The sequence below is a fragment of the Benincasa hispida genome, chromosome 6 (genome assembly GCF_027475165.1).
Source record: "Benincasa hispida cultivar pf3 chromosome 6, pf3_genome.v1.1, whole genome shotgun sequence".
In the NCBI taxonomy this organism is placed as follows: Eukaryota; Viridiplantae; Streptophyta; class Magnoliopsida; order Cucurbitales; family Cucurbitaceae; genus Benincasa; species Benincasa hispida.
The window spans coordinates 42027494-42050967 of record NC_143483.1 but is presented as its reverse complement, the minus strand read 5'-3'; the positions used below and the strand labels follow the sequence as shown (position 1 = coordinate 42050967).

General features: G+C 32.8%; 3 protein-coding genes across 9 annotated transcripts; 1 reads left to right on the top strand and 2 right to left on the bottom strand.

Moving 5' to 3' along the window:
- Positions 1-3397: 3397 nt before the first annotated feature.
- On the bottom strand, positions 3398-14749 carry MPS1 (multipolar spindle 1). 7 transcript variants are annotated; one of them, XM_039034546.2, is made up of 11 exons: positions 14017-14749; positions 13876-13933; positions 13644-13796; positions 13500-13559; positions 13145-13224; positions 12915-12969; positions 12446-12556; positions 12057-12249; positions 11411-11481; positions 11009-11213; positions 3398-3683 (listed from the first exon to the last, which is right to left on the bottom strand). In XM_039034546.2, the coding sequence occupies exons 1-10, from the start codon at positions 14203-14205 to the stop codon at positions 11029-11031; spliced, it is 1155 nt and encodes a 384-aa protein (XP_038890474.2). In that variant the 5' UTR covers positions 14206-14749; the 3' UTR covers positions 3398-3683; positions 11009-11028. The 7 variants fall into 7 exon arrangements, with proteins under 7 accessions (XP_038890474.2, XP_090171138.1, XP_038890476.2 ...); XM_090315012.1 differs by having other exon boundaries at positions 13644-13790; positions 14017-14352; XM_039034548.2 differs by lacking the exon at positions 3398-3683 and adding an exon at positions 4645-5147.
- On the top strand, positions 7686-10126 carry SKIP1 (SKP1 interacting partner 1). The gene is made up of 2 exons (XM_039034551.2): positions 7686-8201; positions 9219-10126. Exons 1-2 carry the CDS (start codon positions 7861-7863, stop codon positions 9787-9789), a joined length of 912 nt encoding a protein of 303 aa, XP_038890479.2. The 5' UTR covers positions 7686-7860; the 3' UTR covers positions 9790-10126.
- A 689-nt stretch (positions 14750-15438) lies between the features above and the next one.
- On the bottom strand, positions 15439-20247 carry LOC120080548 (Translation initiation factor 3 protein). Its single transcript, XM_039035243.2, has 9 exons — positions 19777-20247; positions 19632-19671; positions 19430-19489; positions 17819-17871; positions 17409-17464; positions 17277-17310; positions 16975-17047; positions 16788-16880; positions 15439-15808 (listed from the first exon to the last, which is right to left on the bottom strand). The coding sequence occupies exons 1-9, from the start codon at positions 20106-20108 to the stop codon at positions 15662-15664; spliced, it is 888 nt and encodes a 295-aa protein (XP_038891171.1). The 5' UTR covers positions 20109-20247; the 3' UTR covers positions 15439-15661.
- Between the last annotated feature and the right edge of the window lie 3227 nt (positions 20248-23474).

Here is a 23474-nt window from a genome sequence, read left to right as displayed (position 1 = left end):
ACATGTGAGCGGTGGTATTCTACATAATAAGATTGTGTAAGACTGATCCTGAAATAATCACTGTTACGTATTAACACCGTTTACGATTAACACTGATTAATTTCACTTAACGATGGCCTAGATAACTTGATTTGAATCTCGAGCTATCTTTGAACTTCTGTTTATTCAAAATTATCCCTTGATCTGCATAGGTGAGAGTAAGCTCAATAGCACTGCTCAATATTCCTCCCATTTCAAAGATAAGACCGGGTAGATAGTTGGGGACATAGAATTTGCAAGACAGAATTCACTCCTACCCAACTTAGGAATAGTAGAAAGGCTCTTAAGTGCTGTTCCTGGGTCTTGAACAAGGGGGCCCATCCTCTCACTAGCCCAAGAGGGAATAGATTTAGTGATTAGATCCTAAATCAATTGTTCATTAGAGGGACATTAGTACTTAAGGAGAAAAGATGTAACTTAGAGGTAAATCAGTAATTGACCTAGCTGAAGTTATGAACGACCTATGAAGGATTGACTTATCGATGACGACTATATCAAATGGACACAAATATATCTACAGTGAGGAGAATGCAGCTACGGGCTTTAGTGGAATGTCCCGTTAGTTAACAAATGTTGGTTAACTAGGTTAAAGAGTTTGGTCGGTTAATCTTGGATCGTTGGAGCTTATGATCTGTAGGTCCATTAAGTCCCTCTACTAGCTCATAAATGGACTAAAATCTTAGATAGTGTGGTGAATGAGTTTGAATCGTTCAAATCTTGGCTTAAGGAATGAAAGTAAGATATATACGATATATCGACGTTTAATTACGAATTTAACGGACAAATAGAGTTAATTATAATATTTAAATATGATTTAAATATTAATTATATGAATAGGGATTCATATCGTTTTTTAGAAAAATCGGGACAAGTGGGAAAAAATAATATTATTTTAATTTTAATAATAATATTATATTAAATTAAATTAATTAATTAATTAATTATTTGTATTTATTTAATTATTTTTTTAAAATTAAAAATCAATTTCAATTCAATTTTTGGAAATTCATTGAAAATTTGATTTTAAAATTGATTTTTGAAGATTGGATTTTCCCACTAACTAAGCTAGGAACTTGGTTGTCTTCTTCATAATTAACCAACAAATTAACCATTTTGTGTTGTCAAATTTTGATGCAATTGGATTGCATGTTATTCTTTAATAAATAGAGATGATTTTGCCATAAAAATGGTTAAGAATTTTGTGAAATAAAAGGTTAATTTTGCAAAATTCAATCCATTGTTTATCTTCTTCCAAACCTTTATTCCTTCTCAAATTCACCACAAATTTGGATCTCACCATCCAATCTAAGCCTGGAGAATAGTAGAGAAGACTCTTGTGGTGGTCTACAACCAAGTGGTGCTGAAATTCATCAAGAATTGAAGGAGAATTTGGAGCTTCAAGGGTAAGTGTTCTTGAAACTTTGTTTTTCCTTTTGCATGTTTAATCCTCTAAATTGAGCATCTTAGAGTGAAAATTGATCAAATCAACTTCTGCTGCATGCTCATTTATCCTGCAGCTTGCAGTTTTCATAACTGAAGAATAAAATGAAAATCGTTTTCATTTTGTAAGAGCGCAATCATTCGCTCACGTTGTAGTGTATACTGCCTATCGCATAGCAAATCGAAAGACTACACGATAGCTCAACGTTCAAGACCCAGAATCATTCAACGCTTGGGATGTATTCCGAGCGGGGACTGGAAGACATTCCTCCATCAAGACAAATCGTAGATCATCAATAACCAAAATTGTATTTAGGTTAGATTTCCACGTCGTATAGTCTTTTACCGGTTAATTTCTCATTTTTAAGCAAATATATGATTGTGGAAGACATGCTGAAATATACAACGATCAATTGATCGTATTAGTTATATTTGTCATAACTCATTACTTAGTAATCCAATCAATTTAGCAAAAACATATGTAAACATAGAATCCTAATTAAACTATTGATTTTCATTTCTGCAACAATACTTCAAAGGTTTAGAGCAACAGCCACCAAAGGATGATCAGCTACTCCTCCCTTGAATTGAGACATCTCAGCCAATCACTAGCACCAAAATAACTTTTATTCCTACAGTTTTTAGCTACCGTTGTTTCGGTCAAGGAATCATTAACTAACTTAATTCATCCCACAAGTGTGACAATCCCATTTTTGGATCCCAGAGGTATGCTTTAACAGGCTATCGAAGAGAAAAACAACGGTTGAAGATTAACCTAAGAAACCCTATCCATTGTTTGAGTTTGCGTTGTTCCAACCTCTATGATCAGGTCCTTCGAATGGATGGTCACTCCAGGACGACACGTAGGCGAACCATAGGAATCTCACGGTGCAACCTAATGGAGGAGACTATAGGATACGTTGACACGCATCCCTCTCCCATTTACTATGAACACTTTCCCTATTTACCTTGTTATTGACCTATGTAAACACTTTTCGAAGGGAAGTCGCACCTAAGATGACACGAAGCCAAGCATGAATCTCACGGTGTGAACTCTTAGGGATGTGAGAGGTGAATTTTGATATATCACATATACCAACATCCTTCCACTAAAGTATTCTAATATTTTTAGGATTTTATTATACTTAGTTAAAACCCAGCTAATGATTTATCTAAGTCCTTTTACATTTGCTCAATATAACATTTATATTGAATAATTTAACAATATTTGATTTCATTTATTAAACGTTTTTAATAAAATCAATCATTTATTGCATGCTGATAAAATATTTGTCCAATTTACCTTCTAGGTTAGTTCCCAGGTGGAGGTGTTCCGTCTCCGTCGGCTTAGATACCCCTCCTAGACAGAACCTTCTTTAGAAAAAGGTTTGTTCACATGTGGATGAACTCTTATATCATGGCGATCAATGAAACAAACCATAACAACCACTTTCTCAAACCATGCTGGAATTCTTGCAATTCACGAGGTTAGTCAAGAATGTGTATGACCAAGATGAATAACTCAGCACATTCGTAGAATATGTGATTTGTCTAGTAAAAATCTTTCAACGATATTATACAAAGACAACGATTTTATAATATTCTTTTTAAGAGTATCAGATTATATGAAATATGCTCTTTTTGCTTCTAGGATTTTCATATATAATGGGCATCTAAAAGAGAGTATTATAAATATGTAAATGCTCATTATTAGTGTCCATTGGCAATTTGTTACTTATCCATTACCTTGTCCAAGTGTCTCAAGATTATACTATTAGTGTCCATATAATCCACCTCCCCTATAAATAGTGGCAAGGTGATCAATCCAAAAAAAAAAAAAAAGGGAGAAAGTAGAGAAATTCAATTTTTTGTTACTTTATTTACTTTTTGTTATTTATTTATTTTATATATTTATATATTATATTATATTTATTTTATTATATATTATTATTATATTATATTTCTATATATTCATGTTTTCGTTGTACACCATTATACTCCTCAAATTCACAACAATATACCTATTAAGGCAAAACCCTAAATTGCTCTCCCTCTCAATATCATATAAAGTATGTAGGGTCTCCCTCTCAATATCATATTAAAGCAACTTTCGGCAGAGAGTTTTGCTTTAAACGCAGCTGAAAGGAGTATCTGACTTGGGTGCATTCTGCAAAGTCTAATTTGGAACTTAAATGCGGCGCTACCTACAATTAAAAAAACAAATGCGAAAGTTGTTAGTGAAAAGGAAAGAAAGTTCCCTAATTGAATGAAATATGTATGGTTTTACCAATTTATAGGATGAATTCAAATTCTAATTAATTTAGGTTTTTGAGCAAATCTTTTCAAATAAAGGAAATCTTATCCCAAAATTGAAAAAAAAAATTGGAAATATTTCATGTTTCATCCCAAGTTTAATTAAAAAAAATATTCAAATTATCCAAATTTAAGATTTTATTTTAATTTGGACGGTGATAAACCCCAAATCTACCTCACACTAAAAAATTTTGGCCATATCAAAAATTTGATCTCAAATTCAAATTATAAGTCTAAGCTTTTATCTTAGAACAAATTAAATCATGGATAAGACCTTAAATTAAAATTTGATCGTATTCCAAAATTTACTCCAAATTCAAATCATTCAAATTTATCTTCAACTCAAATTAAATTGTGGGATTAAATCTCAAATTTTTTTTTTTTAAAAAAAAATAGCCATATTCCAATTTTTTTTTTATCCCAAATTCAAATACTCAAGTCCAAAATTTAATATTGAAGTCAAATTAAATGGTGGATAAGAGCTCAAATTCACTTTAAATTAAATTTTGGCTAAATTCTAAACTTTATCCCGAATTAATTTAACTAAACCTATGTACTAATTTCACATTTTGATTAATTTGACATGTCAAAATCAAGAACAAATTCCTTGTATTTTGACTTAAACTTTATCTTTTTCGAGATTCACCCACCCATTCATGTGCATAAATCTTGAAAATGGACATTTCTTGAATGAGAAATTTTGTACTAATCACAAATTATCACGTCATTTACCAAATTAATGACAAGATTACAAATAATTGAATTTGGGACTAATTAAAAGTTGACATGTTTCACAAATTGAAATTGAAGACATAAATTGACAAATTCCGATAATGTCACATGTTTTCATTATATTGAATAAAATTAATTTGGTCTAATTTGATATTATAATTTGAATTAAAGTCTAATTAAGCAAAAAAAAGCCTAACTTGGCTCAAATGCCAAATTAGGCTAAATTCCAATTAATTGGGTCTCGAGACCAGTTCCATGATCCAACCAAGCCCAAGCCCACAAAATCCATCCGAGAACTCTATAAATACAAAAGTTATCTTCATTTGAGGTCAGAAATTTTAGACTCCATAGAATCAAAAAAGAATCCTACAATTAAAAGACTCCAAGTTCAATATTCATTCTCCTAGAAGTTGACCACACTTAAAACTGAAGTCTTTTGGAGATACAATCATTCTTCCAAAACTCCACCAAAACTCCAACTTCAAGGATATCCACACTCTGCTTCCATACGTCAAATATACACATTCAACTGATGATTCGATATCCACTCGTTCTGCTTCGATACATCAAATGTACATATTCAACCGATGGAGAATCAGAGGATGAAGCATTAGAATATCGAACTACATCCACATCAAATCTACATCAACACAAGTTTAACTCCACGAAATACATTTTTCTAGAAGCGAACTAAAGGTCGATCAACAAAGGCCGATCATCCAAGAAGATCAACCAACTTAAAGATTATAGTTTATTTTAACGCATCAAAAGATTATGTATTGGAGATTTTACTCGCTATATTGAAATTAATATAAAAACCAAGTTCAAGTCCACAAAACAAATTTCTCCAGGTGCGAATAGTACTTCCAATAAATCTTTAATATAGTCCTTGCTTTTAACTTTTGTTATCTATTAACATTTTGATTATAAATTTTGAAAACATATTCACATATTATAACTTCTTGTAAAATTATTATTATTATTTAATAAATTTCAAAATTTTAATTTGAAGGACCTAAGTTAAGATTTATTGAACATATAATAAAATTAGATAATTAAAAATATTAGAACTAAAATTTTAACAAACTTCAAAATAAGAGACCAAAATTAATTTTAACCTTAAAAAAAAATCTAATTTGACTCTACAGTGAATGATTAAAATAAAGGGAGATTTTTTTTTTATTAATTTATTTTTTTACTTCTTGTGAGAAATTCAAAGGTGAATAATTGAGACATAATAAAAGTATGTTTTATCTCAATGATAATAATAATAACAACAAAAGGTCAGACTGAGGTGAACCAAATCAACTTGATCGCGCTGTTTATATTTTATTTTAGGATAAAAATACATTTTTAGAGTTTATGATTTATTTGATCTTTTAAAGTCTCAAAAGAGATATTTTAGTCATCCATGTTTGAGAAATAATGTTAAAAGGTCATGTATTCATCTTGCGATTAGTTGACCTAACATGAAAAATAATGTGGCAATTAAGTGACTATAGTGACAAGGAAATTTTAAATGAGTTAGACAAAATATATTGTTTTATATTAGTATTTTAGTATAGGGGTTTTCCACCTACTCCATCTCTTTTCATCCCTTCCACCTTCCTCAACCTCTCGTAACCATCCTCCGATGGCTGGTAAGCATCAACTTCCAAAATCTTCTTTCACTTTAATCTTTAATCTTTAATGGCAATCCTTCGATTTTAATTTCGTCAAATTCTTCATCTTCTCTCTTATTTTTTATTTTGAGAAAGCTCTCATGCTTTAGTCGTTTTTAGTTGTTGCTTTCCCAACAGTGTCATTATCGTTCTATGTACCGCCGTTTCAGAGTCTAAAAACTAGTAATCCGATCAATCCGGATTACCCAACTCAAACCATAAAGGTTGGGTTATATTTTTTTTTTTTTTTTAAGTTAGATTGGGTTGAAATTTTTAAAAATATAAAAATCGGGTCGGTTTGATTGAACTCAACTTCGTGTCATTCGTGTCTTTTGTCTCGTGAACTCGACTTCATGTCATTTCTGTCTTGTATGATTTGGATTACCCAACCCAAACCATAAAAGTTACTTCAAGACGAACTTCACAAAAAAGACCTTTTAAATCTATTATTGAAAACTTAAGGACTAAAATGACTAATTTGAAACTTCAGGAACCAAATGCACCTATTACAAAAATCTTAGATACCAAAAAGATATTTTTATCTTTCTTTTATTATTAAATGCATGAAATATGAATTGATGAAACAAACATAAAATAATAAAATAAATAATGATCTATTAGAATAATAGATGTCTCACATTCTCTATATATAGTCTCATGCATTTGTTTTTTGACTTGCTAGAAAGTAAAAAATGATTATTTTTGTTTGGTGGCAATATAATTATTCATGGTATATCTCTTTTTTTTTCACATTTATTTATTTTAATTTTGTAAATGTTGCTATCATTGTATCTGCTAAGTCACGTAATGAACAACGTAATTATGGTTTTTTTCAATTGAACTGAAAGTGTCTCTGAATCTTATGATATTATATTTATACATAGTTTCACGCATTTGTATTTTAACTAACTGCAAAATAAAAAAAAATAATTATTTTGACATTATGTTTATTATTATGTGCTTTTTTCACATTTATTTTATCTTTAATAAGAAAAAAGTGGGATCAAATGTGTCTCTTGATTAAAGTTAAATTAATATTCACGATATCGGTTGAAAATTAATGATTGTTTTATTTAAAAATTAGTCATTGTTTTTTAAAACTTAAAACAATAAAATAAGAAATAAAATAAAATAGATGTCAAATAAAATTTTAGAATTAAAAAAATGATATTTTAAAATTTTAAACTTAAATAATATATATGTTAATTATTAATCATATACGTAACTTATAAATTTTATTATAAATTTCTTTTAAATGAGACTAAACTACATGCTGAACACATAATAAAATCTAGTTTATATAAAACTACAAGATTTGTGTACGTGTTTCTTCTAGTACTTTCAAAATGTCTGTGTTGATCACCATACTTCTAAAAGTGACGAATTAAGATTAAAGTATAAAGATAAAGATGGAAGTATTTAAAATATAAAAATTAAAATAAACCAAAATAAAAAATACATACCAAAATGGACATTTTCAAAAGCCCAATCTCCGTTCTCACGCCAAATGGCGTATTATGGTTTCTTGTATGGCGCGCATCTTATCAAGGGACAAAAAAAAAGTAAAAACTGAAGAAAAATAAAGAAAAAAGAATAAAAACTCTTTTATTATCATATTTTCATCCTCCACTCCCCATCTCTCTGTATTCCTAAAATTTTTCTAGCCACCCAGGAAATGGCAGAGCCGTTATCGGAGTCGTCATCATGGGCGGAGCTGACTCACGAGTGCCTAACCAACATCCTTTCTCGGCTAACCATCGAGCAGCGGTGGCGCGGCCCCATGCTCGTTTGCAAGCTCTGGCACCGCGCCGCCACCGACCCTTCTCTCTTCTCTCACTTCGATCTCGAACCCAGGTTCGAGTCGACCCCCACCGAGTCTCCGGCCTGGTGGTCGCCGGAGTTCGAGACCAAAATCGACTCCATGCTCCGATCTGCCGTCCATTGGAGCCTTCGATCTCTTTCCCTTATTCGGATCAGACACTGCTCCGATTCATCTCTCGATTTCGTCGCTCAAGGGTAATTAAATTTACTTTTTTTCTTTTCCTTTTTCCTTTTAAATTAGATTAGATTTATTTATCTTACTTGTTGGGAAAAAAAATGGAGCTTTATTGTTTGATTAGGGTAAAGGATCTCATTTTTCCCATATTTTCTATTTAGCAATTACTTTGCTTGTGAATTTTCTGATTAAATTAATTAAGTTCTATCACTTGATCTTTGCATCTGTTTTCACTAATCAATGTGCAGTTTTTTAGAATAAAAATTGTTGGATTCCTCATTCAAGATGGGGTTTTGGGATGGGATGGGATGAATGTGGAAATTCTAATTGGCTAGGTATTGTACCATATTGAAAGGATTTCTTGTTTTGGAAACATCATTTTCTTTATTCTGTTGGTTAATTCTTTTCTTGTTAATTGGATATGGAGAAGTATAGTTATTGGTGTTTTAATGAACAACTTTTGGGTTTTATGTTCACATAAGTGATATTCTTTATAAAAATTTGGCTATTAAAATTTTAAGGTTTATAGTTTTGAGATAGTTAGAATTAGTCCTATGATTTTAAAAGTTAGAACTTAATTCTCTTGGTTTAATAAAACCTCATAAATATCCCCTACATAACTAAATTCTAAGTATAAACCATAGAGACTAAATTCTAAGTTTCTCCAAACCCTAAAAACTAAATTTGCAATTTAACAAAATTGCAATGGGTCGATCCACCATGGACTATTCCAGTTGCAAAAAGAGCAATTTCTAAGAGTATGTATGGATCGACTTTTTAAGTGCTTAAAATATGTTTTTTAAGAGGAAAATAATATATTTTTAAGTATTTAAGTCGATTCATACAAATTCTAAATCTAAATAGTTAATTAGGTCACGAGTTTGGGCTTTGAAACAACAGTGCCTATAGAATCAAGCATTGAGATTAGCTGAGATACGTAAGCTGACATGGACACTAGGGATTATCAAAAAGGGGAAAAAGAAAATCAAATTATTGGTTGGCTAAGATTGACGGTATTCAACTTATTCACATTTTAGGTGTCCAAATCTTGAGGTTCTTTCCATCAAGAGCTGTGCCAACGTTACTGATAGATCAATGGCTAAGATTGCTCTTGGTTGCCAAAAGCTCCGGGAAGTAGATATCAGCTACTGTCACGAAATCTCGAACATATCATTGGCGTTAATTGGCAAGCATTGTCCAAATATCAAGACTATAAAAAGAAACTTTTTCAACAATCTAGATCCTTCCCAACACAAAGGAATTGTCCCTGACAATTATCTAAATTCATGCCCTCAAGATGTGGATTCAGAAGCTGCAGCTATTTCAAAATTCATGCCCAACTTAGAGCACCTTGAACTTGGTTTCTCTAAACTATCTGCTAAAGCTCTAAGTTTGATCTGTGAAGGGTGTCCTAAACTCAAGTTCTTGGATCTGTTTGGGTGTGTGAACTTGACAAGCCGTGATATAGCGAATGCTACATCAAGTATGGAAAATTTGGAGATTAGGAAACCCAATTTCTATATTCCGAGGTCGGTCTTTCACACGGAGAGGTATGGCCATTGGAGGTTGTATGATGAGAGATTCCAAACTGATATTTTCCGAATTTGATGGAGGACAGTCAAATGCAGGGTTGATGCTCTCCGAATGCTATATGTATCACTGCACTTAAAAACCAAGATTAGTGTTGTTTTCCTAAGTTGTACAGTTCTTAATTGTTCTGTTTCATGATAGTTACAATCCTGTATTTTCTTTTGAACTTGTATGGTGGATTGATGTGGCACAAGATTTGTATAACTTTTAGTTCACAGCATATAGGGTTTCAGGTTTAACCTTGTACATCTGTTCATGTTATTGTTTCCAAGCTTATTGAACCATTTTTCTATATTCCTCTGAAACTCTTATTTTTCTCCATCAATATCACTAGTCTAAACATCTTTGATTTAAAGCTTTGGTTTGGATGCATTTGAACTTTTTATACCTACCGGGGGGCTGGATAGTTGAAGTTTGGGTGTATGAATTTTTTTAGGTTGAACTATAACTTTCAGATTTGTGTCCACTTGGTCCATGAATTTTTAAAAATATGTAATAAGTTCATAAATTTTCGATTTTGTTAGTTTATCTAATAGATTATAAATTTAAATTTTTATGTCTAACAAAATACAAAAGTTTCAATCGTATATCAAGTGGATCTATGAATTATAAGTACTTCAAAATGTTAGGAACAACATGTGTAATTTTGAAAGTTAAAAAGACCAAATAGATACAAACTTCAAAGTCTAATGACTTATTTGTACTTTAACTTGTATTTTATTATGTTTATATTTAATCAAATGGTTTTGGTTCTATGACGGTTGATTGTTCATTCGAACCCCAACTCCAACAATTATTGTTATGTTTATATTCAATGTGAACTAACATGCACCTCATCCATTTTCATGGGTCAACTATATTTATTGCACCAAAAAAAAATAAAAAATAAAATAAAAATAAAAAACTTGTAGAATAATAATCCTAAATTTCAAGTAGTCACCATTCTCTTTAAGCTCTTTATTTTTTTCACCGCCAACCCATGGTAGTTACCTCCCAAGGCTATAAAGATCATGTAATAGGTGGGACTTGGATGAACTTCTATTTAGCAGTGGCAATGTTCTTAGTCAAATGAATGAATAAACAGTGAAAGTTTGAATATAGTGGAGGTGTTTTATCCCAAAATTTTCAGTTGTCAATGTTGAGTAATGGGTAATCCTCACTTTTTTTTTTTTTTTTTTTTTTTTATTGTATATGCACGGACTTAACGAAAAAGTTACAGGAGAACAGCTTTACAAACCTGGATTGGCTAGCTTTAAATCAATTAATTAGGTCGTCTACAATGTCTGGCTTGAGCTCCCTGAGTCTCCGAATATTGCTTATTTGATTAGCCAACTCACTGGTGACACGGTCCATGTATAGTACGTAAAGCCCATTTCTGCTTTCCAAGAGTTCTAAAGCTTTTTTTGCGTGTAGAATGGATATCATCCACTCTTCAAAGAGCACTGCAATTTGGTAATTGTCATTTCCAGATTCGACTACAAGACTAGGCAAAAATAAAAATTAAAAAACTAATTTAAAAAAAATAAATAATAAATAATAATAATAATAAAATCTGCGATACTTAAACCAAAAACATGTTTCCTACAAATAATTTTGAAGTATTGAATAGACAGACAACTATGGCAATAAGAATGCTTACGCCTGTCGAAGTTTTCATCCTTTGACCACATCTGCAAGTAGTCCGATGTCATAAACTCAATAAGTTGAATCCTGTTACCATTTAAATGCTCCAAGTCATGGTGTGATCAGGGCAGTCTATTCAATAACAAATCTATTAGAGGTTTGGCAATCAAATTGGTTCTATGGATGGAACCTCCCGGTGATATTGAACGCATTTTCTTAACATGAAACAAACAAATACTTTTAAGGTGGTTCTCATTAAATTCAATACGTTAGTATTATTATTTTTTAGATTGAAGTTCCGTTCTTTTAGGTTGTTGAAGTTTTTGTGGGATTGGTCTTTTGTATGACCTTGTTCATTCTTTCACTTTCCTCAACTAAAGCTGGATTTCTTATATAAAATGAAGTTACATAACTTGTGATAATGAAGTTCAGCTAACAATTGGTACTAAATTTTATGTTTGCTAACTTCGTGGGGTATACAAACGAAAACTATTAAAATTTACTTTTTGATAGTTACATTTCTCTACTTCTAAGTTATCCTCGAACTATAAATGAAGAACATGACTTTGCCATCGGAAAACAGGACAATTAAGCTGAATATGAACTATATACAAGGGCCCAATAGCAGAAAAAAATTTAGAAAAAATTGTCAGAGTACTTACATTATGAACAAGCATTCATGTAAGCTGGGATAATTGTCATCGAACGGATCCATGAAGAGCAAACTCTCTCCCGCTGCAGAAATTCTTTGAGACACATAAACTATTGCACGTTGACCGATGTATGTCTCGCGTCCAAGCTCACGGATTAACTGCTGCGTATAAAATCGGATATCGGAGACAGAGTCTCCTAGTTCTGAATTGAGAGCAAGTGAAAGCAAGAAAGTATTAAAAGAGAAGGATGAATTTACCAAACGGCACTATTATTGAGAAAAAGAATGCAAAGAAAATTCATGTTCGCGTCAATGACACAATCTGAATAGTGAATACATTATGAAGCGATCCTACGTTGTAGTGACAATGTGATGTAACAGAGAAGTAAACGAATTTACCATCTTTCACAGGAGAACCCATCTTTCTGACTAAACGCATTATCAAGCTGCTAATAATTCCTTCAATAAGCTCCATGTTCCTTCCCTTTGGTAGAAGATCCTTCAATGAAGCTTCAGGAAAACAATAACATTTAATTCAAGTGTCATACAATACCCAAGAACTCACAACTAATACATTAGAATATAGTGTATTGCTAGAGTGAATCATGTATTTGAGCTGTAAATATGATTTTCTAATTAACCACGGCATCCACTACTTGCTTTGATTCATAAATCCATCAAATCCTAAAAATTGCGTCAAAATATATAACTAATTAACTAAAAGACCAAACAATGATATGGCAATCAAATGAATCATCATCTAGCTAATCTGAACATAGGAAATTAGCATACATTCCTTCAAAATTAAAGGTTCACATCTTCATATTTCACATTTGTTGTACTAAGAAATATATATATAAATCATCACCTAGAATGAAATCAACGGCTTGATGAGCCCAATTTTTAAAGTTGGCCTCCCCGACCTGTATAGAATAGCATAAATAAATAAAACCAAGAAAATGATGCATTGTGCAGAATAAATCTAGAAACAAACAATTTTATGAGCGTATACGAGTAACGAGGACAGAAGCTCTAATTGTTGTTTAACGTGGAAAAACCAGAATAACAAAATTAAATCCAGAAATGCTACTCTCATACTGGAGAATAAGTGTCGCAAAGCTCTACAAGAAAATCAACTGAAGCTTGGAGACGCTCAACTTCATCATCTTCATTGAAGTCTGAAATTCAAATAGAAAAGAACAAAATAAAAAGTTGAGCGAAAGAGACAGACACTCATGCATGATCCTAGAGTAACTAAAATCCCATAATATATGTTAAACAGAAAAAATTTTTAGGTTAAACGCCGTTTTGATCCTAAGCTTTCATGAAAGTAAGAATTACTTTTGAAATACGCTTTGATGTTAATAAAATCGATTACTGAAGTCATCGCTGAAAATGGCATTTAACAAATCATGTTTTAAAGGAGCAATGCCTCTATCAAGCCATAACTTACCTAAAAGTCGCTTCCGATGGACAGCGTTGTCTGCCTTTCTCCCCCGTTCCCTATAACGCACTATTTCGGCAATTTTTGAAACAATATCAAAATATTGAATTGAAAAAAAAAGGCAAATGAGAACGAAAAAGGAGAGGAAATTACCTTGTCTGAGAAATCTCCGGCGTAAAACGTCATTAAACCTGTTATCAGTACCATCTTCGAGCCGCTTAGGGTTCAATTTCCCCATATTATCAAAGAAAAAGCACTTGCAAGTAGCGTTTTGGGAAAGCAAATCATCATGCGATGCATCTACAGCTAAATCATCATAAACGAACCTAATAAGTTCCGAAGACAGAAGTAAGGAAGACGAGGAGATTAGTACACACAGACGTACCTTCAGCTTGCTTCAGAACTTCTCTAAGCCTAATGAGCTCTTGCTTCCGCTCCTTAGCCTAAAACTTCCACTGATCTTCAGTTAGACCACGCCAATAGAGAACGAAAACAAAAATAAACAAGATAAAGCATATACAGAGACCTTTCGCTTCCATCGGAGAGCGTCGGAATCGGAAGAAGGAGGACTGGAAACGGTAGGAGGATTCTGGCGCTGCTGATTCTGAATGGCCTTGGAGCGGAGAAGAGAAATGGCTACGGCGAGTTTGAGTGACTGATCATCGATTCCTCCGCTTGCCGCCGGAATTTGGCTCCGGCCATTAGCGACTGACATTCCCGGGAGAAAATAACCGAAATGGAGCGCGCAAATATCTTTTAACTTCCAAGTTGAAAAATGAAATTTGATCGGTTTTTCAAAATAAGGTTTTTGCTGGTGTCATCCATTCTTTTATTAGATTTCTTTTTTCGCTCCCATTCTAATTCTAGTTCTAGCTTACTTTTGTCTTTTATTCTAGTTTACTTTCTAGTTTTTACTTTAGTTCTGGCTCATTTTTTAGTTATTCTCAGATTTGTGATCACTTTCTCATTTTTACCTTTTGTACTTGTTCGATTGGAGTCTGGAAAAACTATGTTCGATGCCAGCAATCGTCGCACATTGTTGTTGCCATCGTCAAGGAAAAATACAGAAAAACGAGTGTTGTCGATGACAGATATAAAATATAGAGAATGGATCTAGAGAAAGAAGACAATAGAAAAAAGAGCAGGAGAAAGGAAGAAAAGTTTGAAAAGGGTTATAAAATCTTATTTTGAAAACTAAGGCCAAATAACATTTTCTCCCAATTTGTGAAGCCAATGTATCGAATAATCTTCCCAAGTTTGATGGTACTTGAAAAAAAATTCTTATGTAAGTTTGTTATGAGCTGACTTGGGCTAATCTGACGTTGGACTGAAGCCCATAAAGCCCATCAGGCTCACATGTTCATAAAGAAAAAAAAACAGCTTTGAGGGTTAGGTAACGAGCCAAATTGTGAGCCGATTACACAAAGGAATAAAGAGACCCCCCTATGCAATCTCAAAAGTATTTAAGAAGATTGTACTATAAAATTTAGGCACATTTGAATAAAATTCAGGGAGCATAACAAAAGATAATTTTTTAGCTCACACTTCATTCTATATTTATATGTTTGAAATACTTTACTTTGTACATACAAAATGATTCTATTAGTAACAAATATGTTTTTATACTACAATCATTTTAAAGTCATTTTTCAATGATAATGTCTCTAAAAAAGTAGAATGCCTAGTTGGAAAAATTTTGTTCATTTTTTTTCCTTTTTGACATATGTGAGTGTTTAAGCCCAGTACACACATTGTTTGTCTGTGACAACTACCTCACCCTTCTACATTTGACTACTAATAAAACTAGGATATTAATTTTTAAGTTAGTAGGTACCATAACTTGAATCTATTCTCTCTAAGTCATTTATTATTTCTATTTTCTTGGCCTTTAATAATCACTCGACCAACCTATGATACAGTAAGTCCAAATCGATTCACCATCCACCGAGGCACTAAAAACTATGCTTATGCTTATATGAATTGATGTTTTCAAAAGAATTAGTAACACATCTGATTTCTAAACATTCCACTAAAAAAATAGGATGGACTCTTGTGCATAAGATTAAACAAAATATTATACATTTAATCTCTCAGATTTCTCTATGGTAGAAGATTTAGATTGTTGCGACTAACCCTTTCTATTTTTGGCTAAAGCTCGACGCTTCCTGAGCTTAAACACCAGCAGACACTTCATTAACTGCAGGTTTATCTTTTTTCTTGGGGGGTTGTTCTTGAGCCTTCTGTAGAACAGCCTTGTTAGGAACTAGAACAATAAATATATTCCTGTCTCTGAAGTTTTTGGCCTCTTCAGTTGCAAGCTGTCAATGGGTAAGAGAGATTAATAAACAGAAGTTATATTGAGTTTGTTTCAAGTATTAACCAGAAGCACAAATATGGCATCAGATTTACATTCAGCAAATAAAAAGAAGAGATTAGCAAGACCCAAAAGGGAAAAAAAGAAAAACATGACAAAACAAGCAACAGGATCAAAATGTTCTAGGTACCAAGCATTCTTCAAAAATAGTTCTATTAAACAACCATAGCTTGGCCTAATGTGACAAGTCAAATACGTTCGAACTTTCAGCTTGGGTTCGCCGAGAAGTTGGAGTTCCATGCCAGAGGAATTCATTTCCCCCCTCCCCCAGTGAAAGGGGCGCCATGCCGTGTGCATGTCTTTGTGTGAAATCTTTGGGAGAAAGAAATAAAAAGCTTCTCCTCTCGTGTATAAAGATTTTTAATTATTCATTAGGCCTTATCTTCCTTGACTGGAGCTCCTTACATTACTTGGGCTCTCCTTGGTTTACTGATTTCTCTCATGTATTTCTTTAATTTATCTCAATCAAAGCCTGGTTAAAATGAATTAATAAAAATAAAAGAATAAAGTAATAGTATTTAGAAAAATAGGTGGTCTAAACCCCATTTTAGCCACCTATCCACAAAACGAAAATTTCATGAATTGCCTATTTTGGATATTGTAGGTTAGGCAGAGTGTCTCCTAAGATTAGCTGGGGGAAGCCAAAGCAGCCTGGAAACTCACAGGCCATAATTATTAAGAAAGAGGTTAAATTAAACAGGTTTAGAAGTTGTTCTTCCTGAAGGTACTAATCGTTTTTCATGGGGTAATGAATCAGACAAAAATCGTTCAACCGAGCGCCTAAAGTTACACTTTCAATTTTCACTTGAAACAATATGGAGCATCTTGTTGAGTAACAAGACCACAATGATGGAAAATCATGTTTTTCGTATTGCCATGATGAACAGATATTGAAGGTGGCACTAAATTGATAGCATGAATACCTCCCCAATTTCTTCCTGGAAACGTCTGATGAGCTCAATTGCTATGTTTCTGAACTCATTTTCACGACCTTTCAGGTTCACTATAACTTTAACCTACAATATTTCCAAAGTGACTCAGACAAAACTATAACAATATATCTGGATGCATGAACAGAAGATAGAAAATATAGAAGATTTGAGAAGAAACCTTGTCTCCATCTTTCAAAAACTTTTGTGCAGCTCTCAAACGGACAGAGTAATCATGTTGGTCAATGTTATAACTGTGCAAATAATAATATAGCAACCAGAAGGTTGGGATTGAGAAAAGGAACATGTGCAGAGTTGTTTCTGAAATAGCCGAAAAAGAAAGGAACAAAAGCCTCTCGTGTCTCTTTGCTTCGCAGATTGATTATTAATCTTAGAAGTCACAAGTTCAAGTGGCTTTAGGTTGAGAAGAAGAATAAAAGAAAGGAAACCTCCAAAGAGAAAAGCAATGAAGGAATGTGTTACCCCATTTTAAGCTCTTTCAAATCCATGCGAGTTGCTAACATTCAAAACCACACTCTGTCAGTATCTTTCCTCAAATCTGAAATATTTGTGAACCAAATAAAATATGCAAACACTATTAAGAAAGAGATTCACCAGCACTTTTCTTCTGTTGTCCTCTTTTCTTCTTTTGCAGTTCATACCTATATTTACTGAGAAACAAAGACGGAAAAAGGAAAATCTCAACATAAAAGTAACAAAAATATAATAAGGAAAATCAAACGTGGCCTTTTAATTTTCCCAGTGAAATATAACAATCATCCTATTTTTCATTATTTCTCCATTTTACTGTACCATATTTCCATCTATTGAATTTTCATATATTACTTTCTAGGAAACATTTAAATAAGTAGAGTATTAATTAAAAATTAAACCACCACAACATGTTTATCATAAGAACTTGTATAATCATTAAAGTTAACCACATTGGCATTGGACTTGAGCAAATACAACCTTTTCCACAAGCATAGAAGGAGTAGGGGGAACAGAGAAAGAAAGTGGCATACTTGTAATCCATTATTCTGACAACTGGAGGATCTGCATCAGGGGATAATACAACCTGAATGGAATGGATAATTAGCTAAATCCTACACAAAGCAACAAAAATATCTGGATTCCAGAAAAATATTAGCCCACGACCTTCTTTATCCAAGTTGAGAAGTACAACTAAATTGTTGATTGCTGAAAAAAGTATTTTGTTATGAATGAAAGGTCGACTGAAGTTTTTAATCGTAATCCAGCATTTATCCAAGTCTTGTGTTGACAAGTAGAATTTTCTTTGCCAGTTTACGCCATATGGAAGTTAATTACAACTTTTGTTACGGCAGTATGTTTGCTTGTTTTTGTTACAGGCAAAATTTGAGCAACATGTTGTGTAATATGTGCTGCTCTTGGTTAAGCATTCTCTCTTGTAGATTCTGCTTGAGATTTTTTCCTTATTGATTGCAGTTTTTCATGTGGATTCACTGATTTGTTTACTTATTCTTGCAGAGAATACTTTCTTTCCTTCAAGGCCTTTTCAAGGATGTTCCGATGAGCTATGTTGTTCTCATTTGTTTCTGTTTAGCGTTGACTCTTTTGTTTAAAAGAAAGTGTGTGCTCTGATAGTTTTAAATTTAGAGGTTGTCTATGCCTAAACTTTTAGTACTATTATTGAACTTTATATATTTTGCTATTGAGGATGTTACCAGCAGTCGATCAAACTAGGCTGGATTATTGTGAGTGTAGCAAATCACTTAGGGAGTAAGTGAGAACTCGTGATAAGTATTTCAATGTTTTATTGAGGGAATCTCATTTGAAGCTTGAAAGGAGTTTGTGTGTTGAAGTGAAGGGAGCTCAAACTTTGGAGGAGCCTAAGGTGAAACTGAAGAGGCTCTACATGAGGTGCTGAAAAGAGAGTCTACCAGTTAAGTCATTCATGTGATTGCTTAACTCTTTATCTAGTGAAATTTCTTTCTACCGAGCATACAACCCTCAGAAACAGGTGACATTGTACCGAACTAGGTAACCAATCTTTGTGTCTCTCTAACTCTACATTTATTATTTGTTATTATGTTAGTTGATTTGACTGTTATCTTATGTTGTTACAATATCGTGCTTGACCTCTGTGTATTCTGTGCGAGATCCTCTTTAAAATTTCAATTTTATATCGGAGCAGACAGTAAATTTGGGCTAATACACAACTGTGAAATGACAACAATTCCCATTCGGCGATTTTTCCAGTTATGGATGAAATGTTACTTATAAGTTTTAACTATCATTTTTCGATAATTATTATAAGCTTTTAATTTCAAGCTCTGTTTAATATAGAGAACAGTTTACTGAAGTTAAAAACCAAAACCCAAGTGGCATCAAATCCGCAAAAAGTGAAAATATATATATATATATATAGATAGATAGATAGATAGAGAGAGAGAGAGAGAGAGAGAGAGAGAGATTTAAAACTAACATCAACTCATCAAGCTTAAGCTATAAAAGCACATTCTAGATTTCATTGTTTCAAAAGAAATATGAACTATACAATTTTCCTTCACAAGACCATTAAAGTTTGGAGTAAGGTTCTTTGGAATTCATAGAAAAACAATAATTTTAACAACATAAGGCACAAGAAGACATACCAAATCAAGTTCAGCGTCTTCAGCCATTTGAATGGCCTGGGCCTTCGACACGATTCCAACCTATTCATTACAAGAAGAGCTTTTCAAACTTCCACGCCTACATACAAGCATTGTATTGTAGCAAAAGGAAACCAAAAAAGAAAAAAGACAAAAAATTTGGTTTCCCCAAGCACAAACCATCCAGACAGAACAAAACACCTACCATGTTCTGTTGAGCATCGATAAGTCTCACATTATTCGACCTATACAAATCAATCACAAAAACAAAATCAAACAAATAAGAACTCCAAATCAAAAACAAAATTCATTCATCATACACGTAAAGCTTGCAAGTATAAGGCACAAACCTGATGGCGGAAACATCGAGACCAAATTCATCGTCAGAGCGCTTAGAATCAGCCGGTCCTGAAGATCGAGGAGCGCCGCCATATCGAGAAAATACAGATGTACGAATTGGAGAGGAGACGGGAAAGGAGACGACGAGACGGAGAGAGTTGGATTTGCGAAGGCGGAATTTGAAGGCATTAGCTTTAGAGGAGGAGAGGGGTAGAGGGCGAATTGAGGTTCGGAAGGGAGTAGCGGAGGAGGAGGAAGTTGCGGCGGCGGCGGAGGTGGTGGTGGCGGTGGTGGATTGAGATAAGAGAGGTTTGAAAGGGAATCTGCCGGAGAGCCCAGCCATAGCTTTGAGCTGTGGAAGGGCGCAGTGGAGGATGGGAGTTTGCCGATTTTTCTTTTTTTCTTTAAGAAAATGGAAAAGAAAAATAAAAAATCTTATCCACAATAGTTTGAGTTTAGAATGGACTCAACTATTACTTTTTTTTAATTGGTAGTTCCCCTTTACTGCTTTTATTTTAGTTTTCTTTTAATTATTAAGTTAAATTTGACTTTAATTTAGTTTTTTAGGAGACGTGTGGGATAAAGAATGAGTTATTATAGTCATAGATAATTGGGTTATAATAATTTAGGTTTGGAATGTAAATTATTTTAGTTTTGGCTATAATAATATGTGTTTGATGTGTAAACTATTTTAGTTAGAAAAAGAAATAGTACACACTATAGCAAAAAAAAATGATGAATGTTAAATAATAAAAACGATAGGAAATAGTCACTACAAGAAAAATAGTTTTTAGTGACGAGTAAAACACGTTGGTAAAAACAAAAAACGTCGCTAAAAGTATTAGCAACGCATAGAGGTGTGTTGCTGTAAATGTCATGGTAGTCGCATAGTCGAAAGTTTTAATAACATACTCACTACACTGCTAAAACGTGACTTTTACTGATGCTAATGCATTACTAAAAGTGTACTCTTAGCAACATATGTTTTTTCGCTATTTGTGTTATAAGTGACATTGAAAATTCATCTCTATAAAAGTTAAGTTTTAGCAACAAGATTATTACTAAATGTGGATTAATGATCGTTGCAAGTATCTTTTGCAACATATGGAAATGTCGGTAAAAGATTTCATTAATTAAAAAATAATATTCAATTTAATATATAAAGTTGTTATCACTAGTATAAAACTAGGCTATAATGTCAGTCGAAAACCGACATTACAAGGGTACCGATCGACATCGAAGAAGGTTGACTAACAAATAGTCATATTGATATAATAAAAGTAGTAAGATATTTGTATACACAACTTTCAATAAACATAACAATAACCAATTCACTTCAACAAAATTAATATAACTATTCGTTCCTTAAGTTATATTCCAACTTACAAAGATAAACAAAATTGGTGATTATAATATGTACAAGACTCTAAAATCTTAAAATTACTTGTTGACCCTAAATAACTGTCTTTTTTAGCTTAAATACTTCATGAAGTCTCATCGTCAATTTCACCACACCTAGCTTTTCTCTAATGAAATCATTGGCATCACCACACCCAACTTGAACTCAAGCAAGCAACCTGAGCCTTTGATTCTTTAGCCTCTTGGTAACTTACTTCATAGCTAGAATATTTTGTTCTTAGTCCTCAAAAGAAGAAAAACACTATTTAAAATTAATGGGTAAATGAAACCAAATTATTACTTTAAAAGATCAATATTAAAGAAGGAAGCATAGTCAATATTCTCAAAGAATGAAGCATAATCACCAATGGAGAAAACTTTTATGTAAAAGTAGAGAAAAAAACCATCAAGTGAAATTCAATCAGCTTTGAAAGACGATATTGGACTCAAGTTAATCACATATATATACCAAAGAGCTTACTTGAAACCAAAAATACTTCAAATTGTAGTAATCTTTCGAACAAATTAAAAATCAATGAGTCATTTTATATTTGATGTAAAGTACAACACAACCATTAGAGAAACCAAACAAAGAGAACTTTGTTGAGTGAATTTTTAATGAAGGGTTCTTGGAGGAGGAAGGAGAAAATGGTCCAAGTGTAACAAAATGACAGAGGAAAGAAAAGGTTGAGTAATAGACCCCTTCTCTTTTAAGAACAAAAATAGGTAAATTCGCAAAATAACCACAAACATGAAATGCAAATTGTAAATAACACACAAACGTAAAATGCATTTTTATCGTAAATAACACACAAACGTAAAATATCATCTTATAAGGAAACCAAGCCTCATGCTAATATGTTTTAGTGCAAAAACATACACACATTACATAACTACAGAGATCGCAAAACTTATTTGTTAGAAAACTTTTCAATCTGCATTTGAACAATGGAATTAGAGACTGTTTTAAAAGCATAAATCTACAAAATCTGCATAGAACAATGGCAATAGCAGCAACATTCAACACAATACACAAAGAAATGAGTCCAATACAAAGAAAATGATAGACGTTCATGCATACAAGCAATAAACCAAATTATTGTTCAATAAGGACAAAATACAAGCATACAAATACCCAAATATATTTTCTCTTACTAACTGATCAGCAACGGGAGGATTTAGTCAAGAAAAATATTGAATTACTTGTCAAGCATTATGTAATGTCTTAAACACATTTAACAATAAGAGAACCAATTCATATGATCATTCACTCGACCATTAGTTTAACAAGCACAATGATATATCATTCACTCATTTCTATTCTGCTTCCCCACAGTTGCTGCAAAATTTAGGATGGTGAATGAAACATTATCACATGATTTATAACATCCTGTACATTAGTTTGTTGGCCCCTCCCACTCAAATCTAAAATTCGTTTAGCATATACACACGTATATCTAAATAACCATCGCTAACTTAAACAGAACATCCAAAATTCAAATAATAAAATAGTAGCATTTTGGTCATCCACAATTCACAAGAATCGGCCAGACACAATCATGTAATGTAACAAGACATTTGTACATCCATGGGGAGAGATGGATGCAAGATGCATCCATAAGGCATGCAAGAAAGAAGAGAAAAGAAACATTTGATTATATCTCCTCAACACAATTTCCTCATACATATACATACAATTCAATTTGAATTTCATTTGAACATATCGATTGCCATTAGCTCCTTTTGGACTGTCCACCATAATGCTGAAAATTGCATAGGATTAATTGCTCAAAAGATCTATTTTAAAGGTCCAAAATGGAAAGTGACCCAGTTTTTTAAAAAAAAAATGTTAAATGCCCCTTCACTGATATTATGACCATGTGATGTTACGCTTTGCCCTTCTTTTTTCTTTTTCCTCTTTTTCTCTGATGCGAGAAATCTTCCTCTGCACGACGAGTCCACACGAGTAACTCCGATATGACTAACTTTGGTCAACAAGAGACGAAAGAGAATGGTGATTTTGCGAGTGAGGAAATGAAGAAAGAGCGAGACAAGCTAGTGACTTGTGAGTGAAAAAAGAAGAGAGAGCGAGACGAGCTAGTGATTTGTGAGTGAAAAAAATAAGAGAGAGCGAGATGGGCGAGAGCAAGACTACTTTTTCGGGTGCGAGCGAGTATATTTTGGTAATTTCACCTGAATTTGGCGTCAACAAAGGGTCATTCGACATTTTTTTTTTCAAAAATCGGGTCATTTCACATTTTTTTGTCTAATTTTTGGGTCATCTATCCAGCGGACCCAAAATTGAGTATGA

What these genes read in the sequence shown, in the direction of transcription:
- SKIP1 (XM_039034551.2), top strand. Translation starts at nt 7,861, where the DNA reads ATGGCAGAGCCGTTATCGGAGTCGTCATCATGGGCGGAGCTGACTCAC. An exon ending in CTCGATTTCGTCGCTCAAGG is followed by an intron (nt 8,202 to 9,218) that starts GTAATTAAATTT and finishes TTCACATTTTAG; the next exon opens with GTGTCCAAATCTTGAGGTTC.
- MPS1 (XM_039034546.2), bottom strand. Translation starts at nt 14,205, where the DNA reads ATGTCAGTCGCTAATGGCCGGAGCCAAATTCCGGCGGCAAGCGGAGGA. An exon ending in TTTGCGACACTTATTCTCCA is followed by an intron (nt 12,970 to 13,144) that starts GTATGAGAGTAG and finishes TATTCTATACAG; the next exon opens with GTCGGGGAGGCCAACTTTAA. An exon ending in GGATGAAAACTTCGACAGGC is followed by an intron (nt 11,214 to 11,410) that starts GTAAGCATTCTT and finishes ACCAAATTGCAG; the next exon opens with TGCTCTTTGAAGAGTGGATG.
- LOC120080548 (XM_039035243.2), bottom strand. Translation starts at nt 20,108, where the DNA reads ATGGCTGGGCTCTCCGGCAGATTCCCTTTCAAACCTCTCTTATCTCAA. An exon ending in TCGATGCTCAACAGAACATG is followed by an intron (nt 19,490 to 19,631) that starts GTAGGTGTTTTG and finishes TGTAATGAATAG; the next exon opens with GTTGGAATCGTGTCGAAGGC. An exon ending in GTCAGAATAATGGATTACAA is followed by an intron (nt 17,465 to 17,818) that starts GTATGCCACTTT and finishes TTTGTTTCTCAG; the next exon opens with TAAATATAGGTATGAACTGC.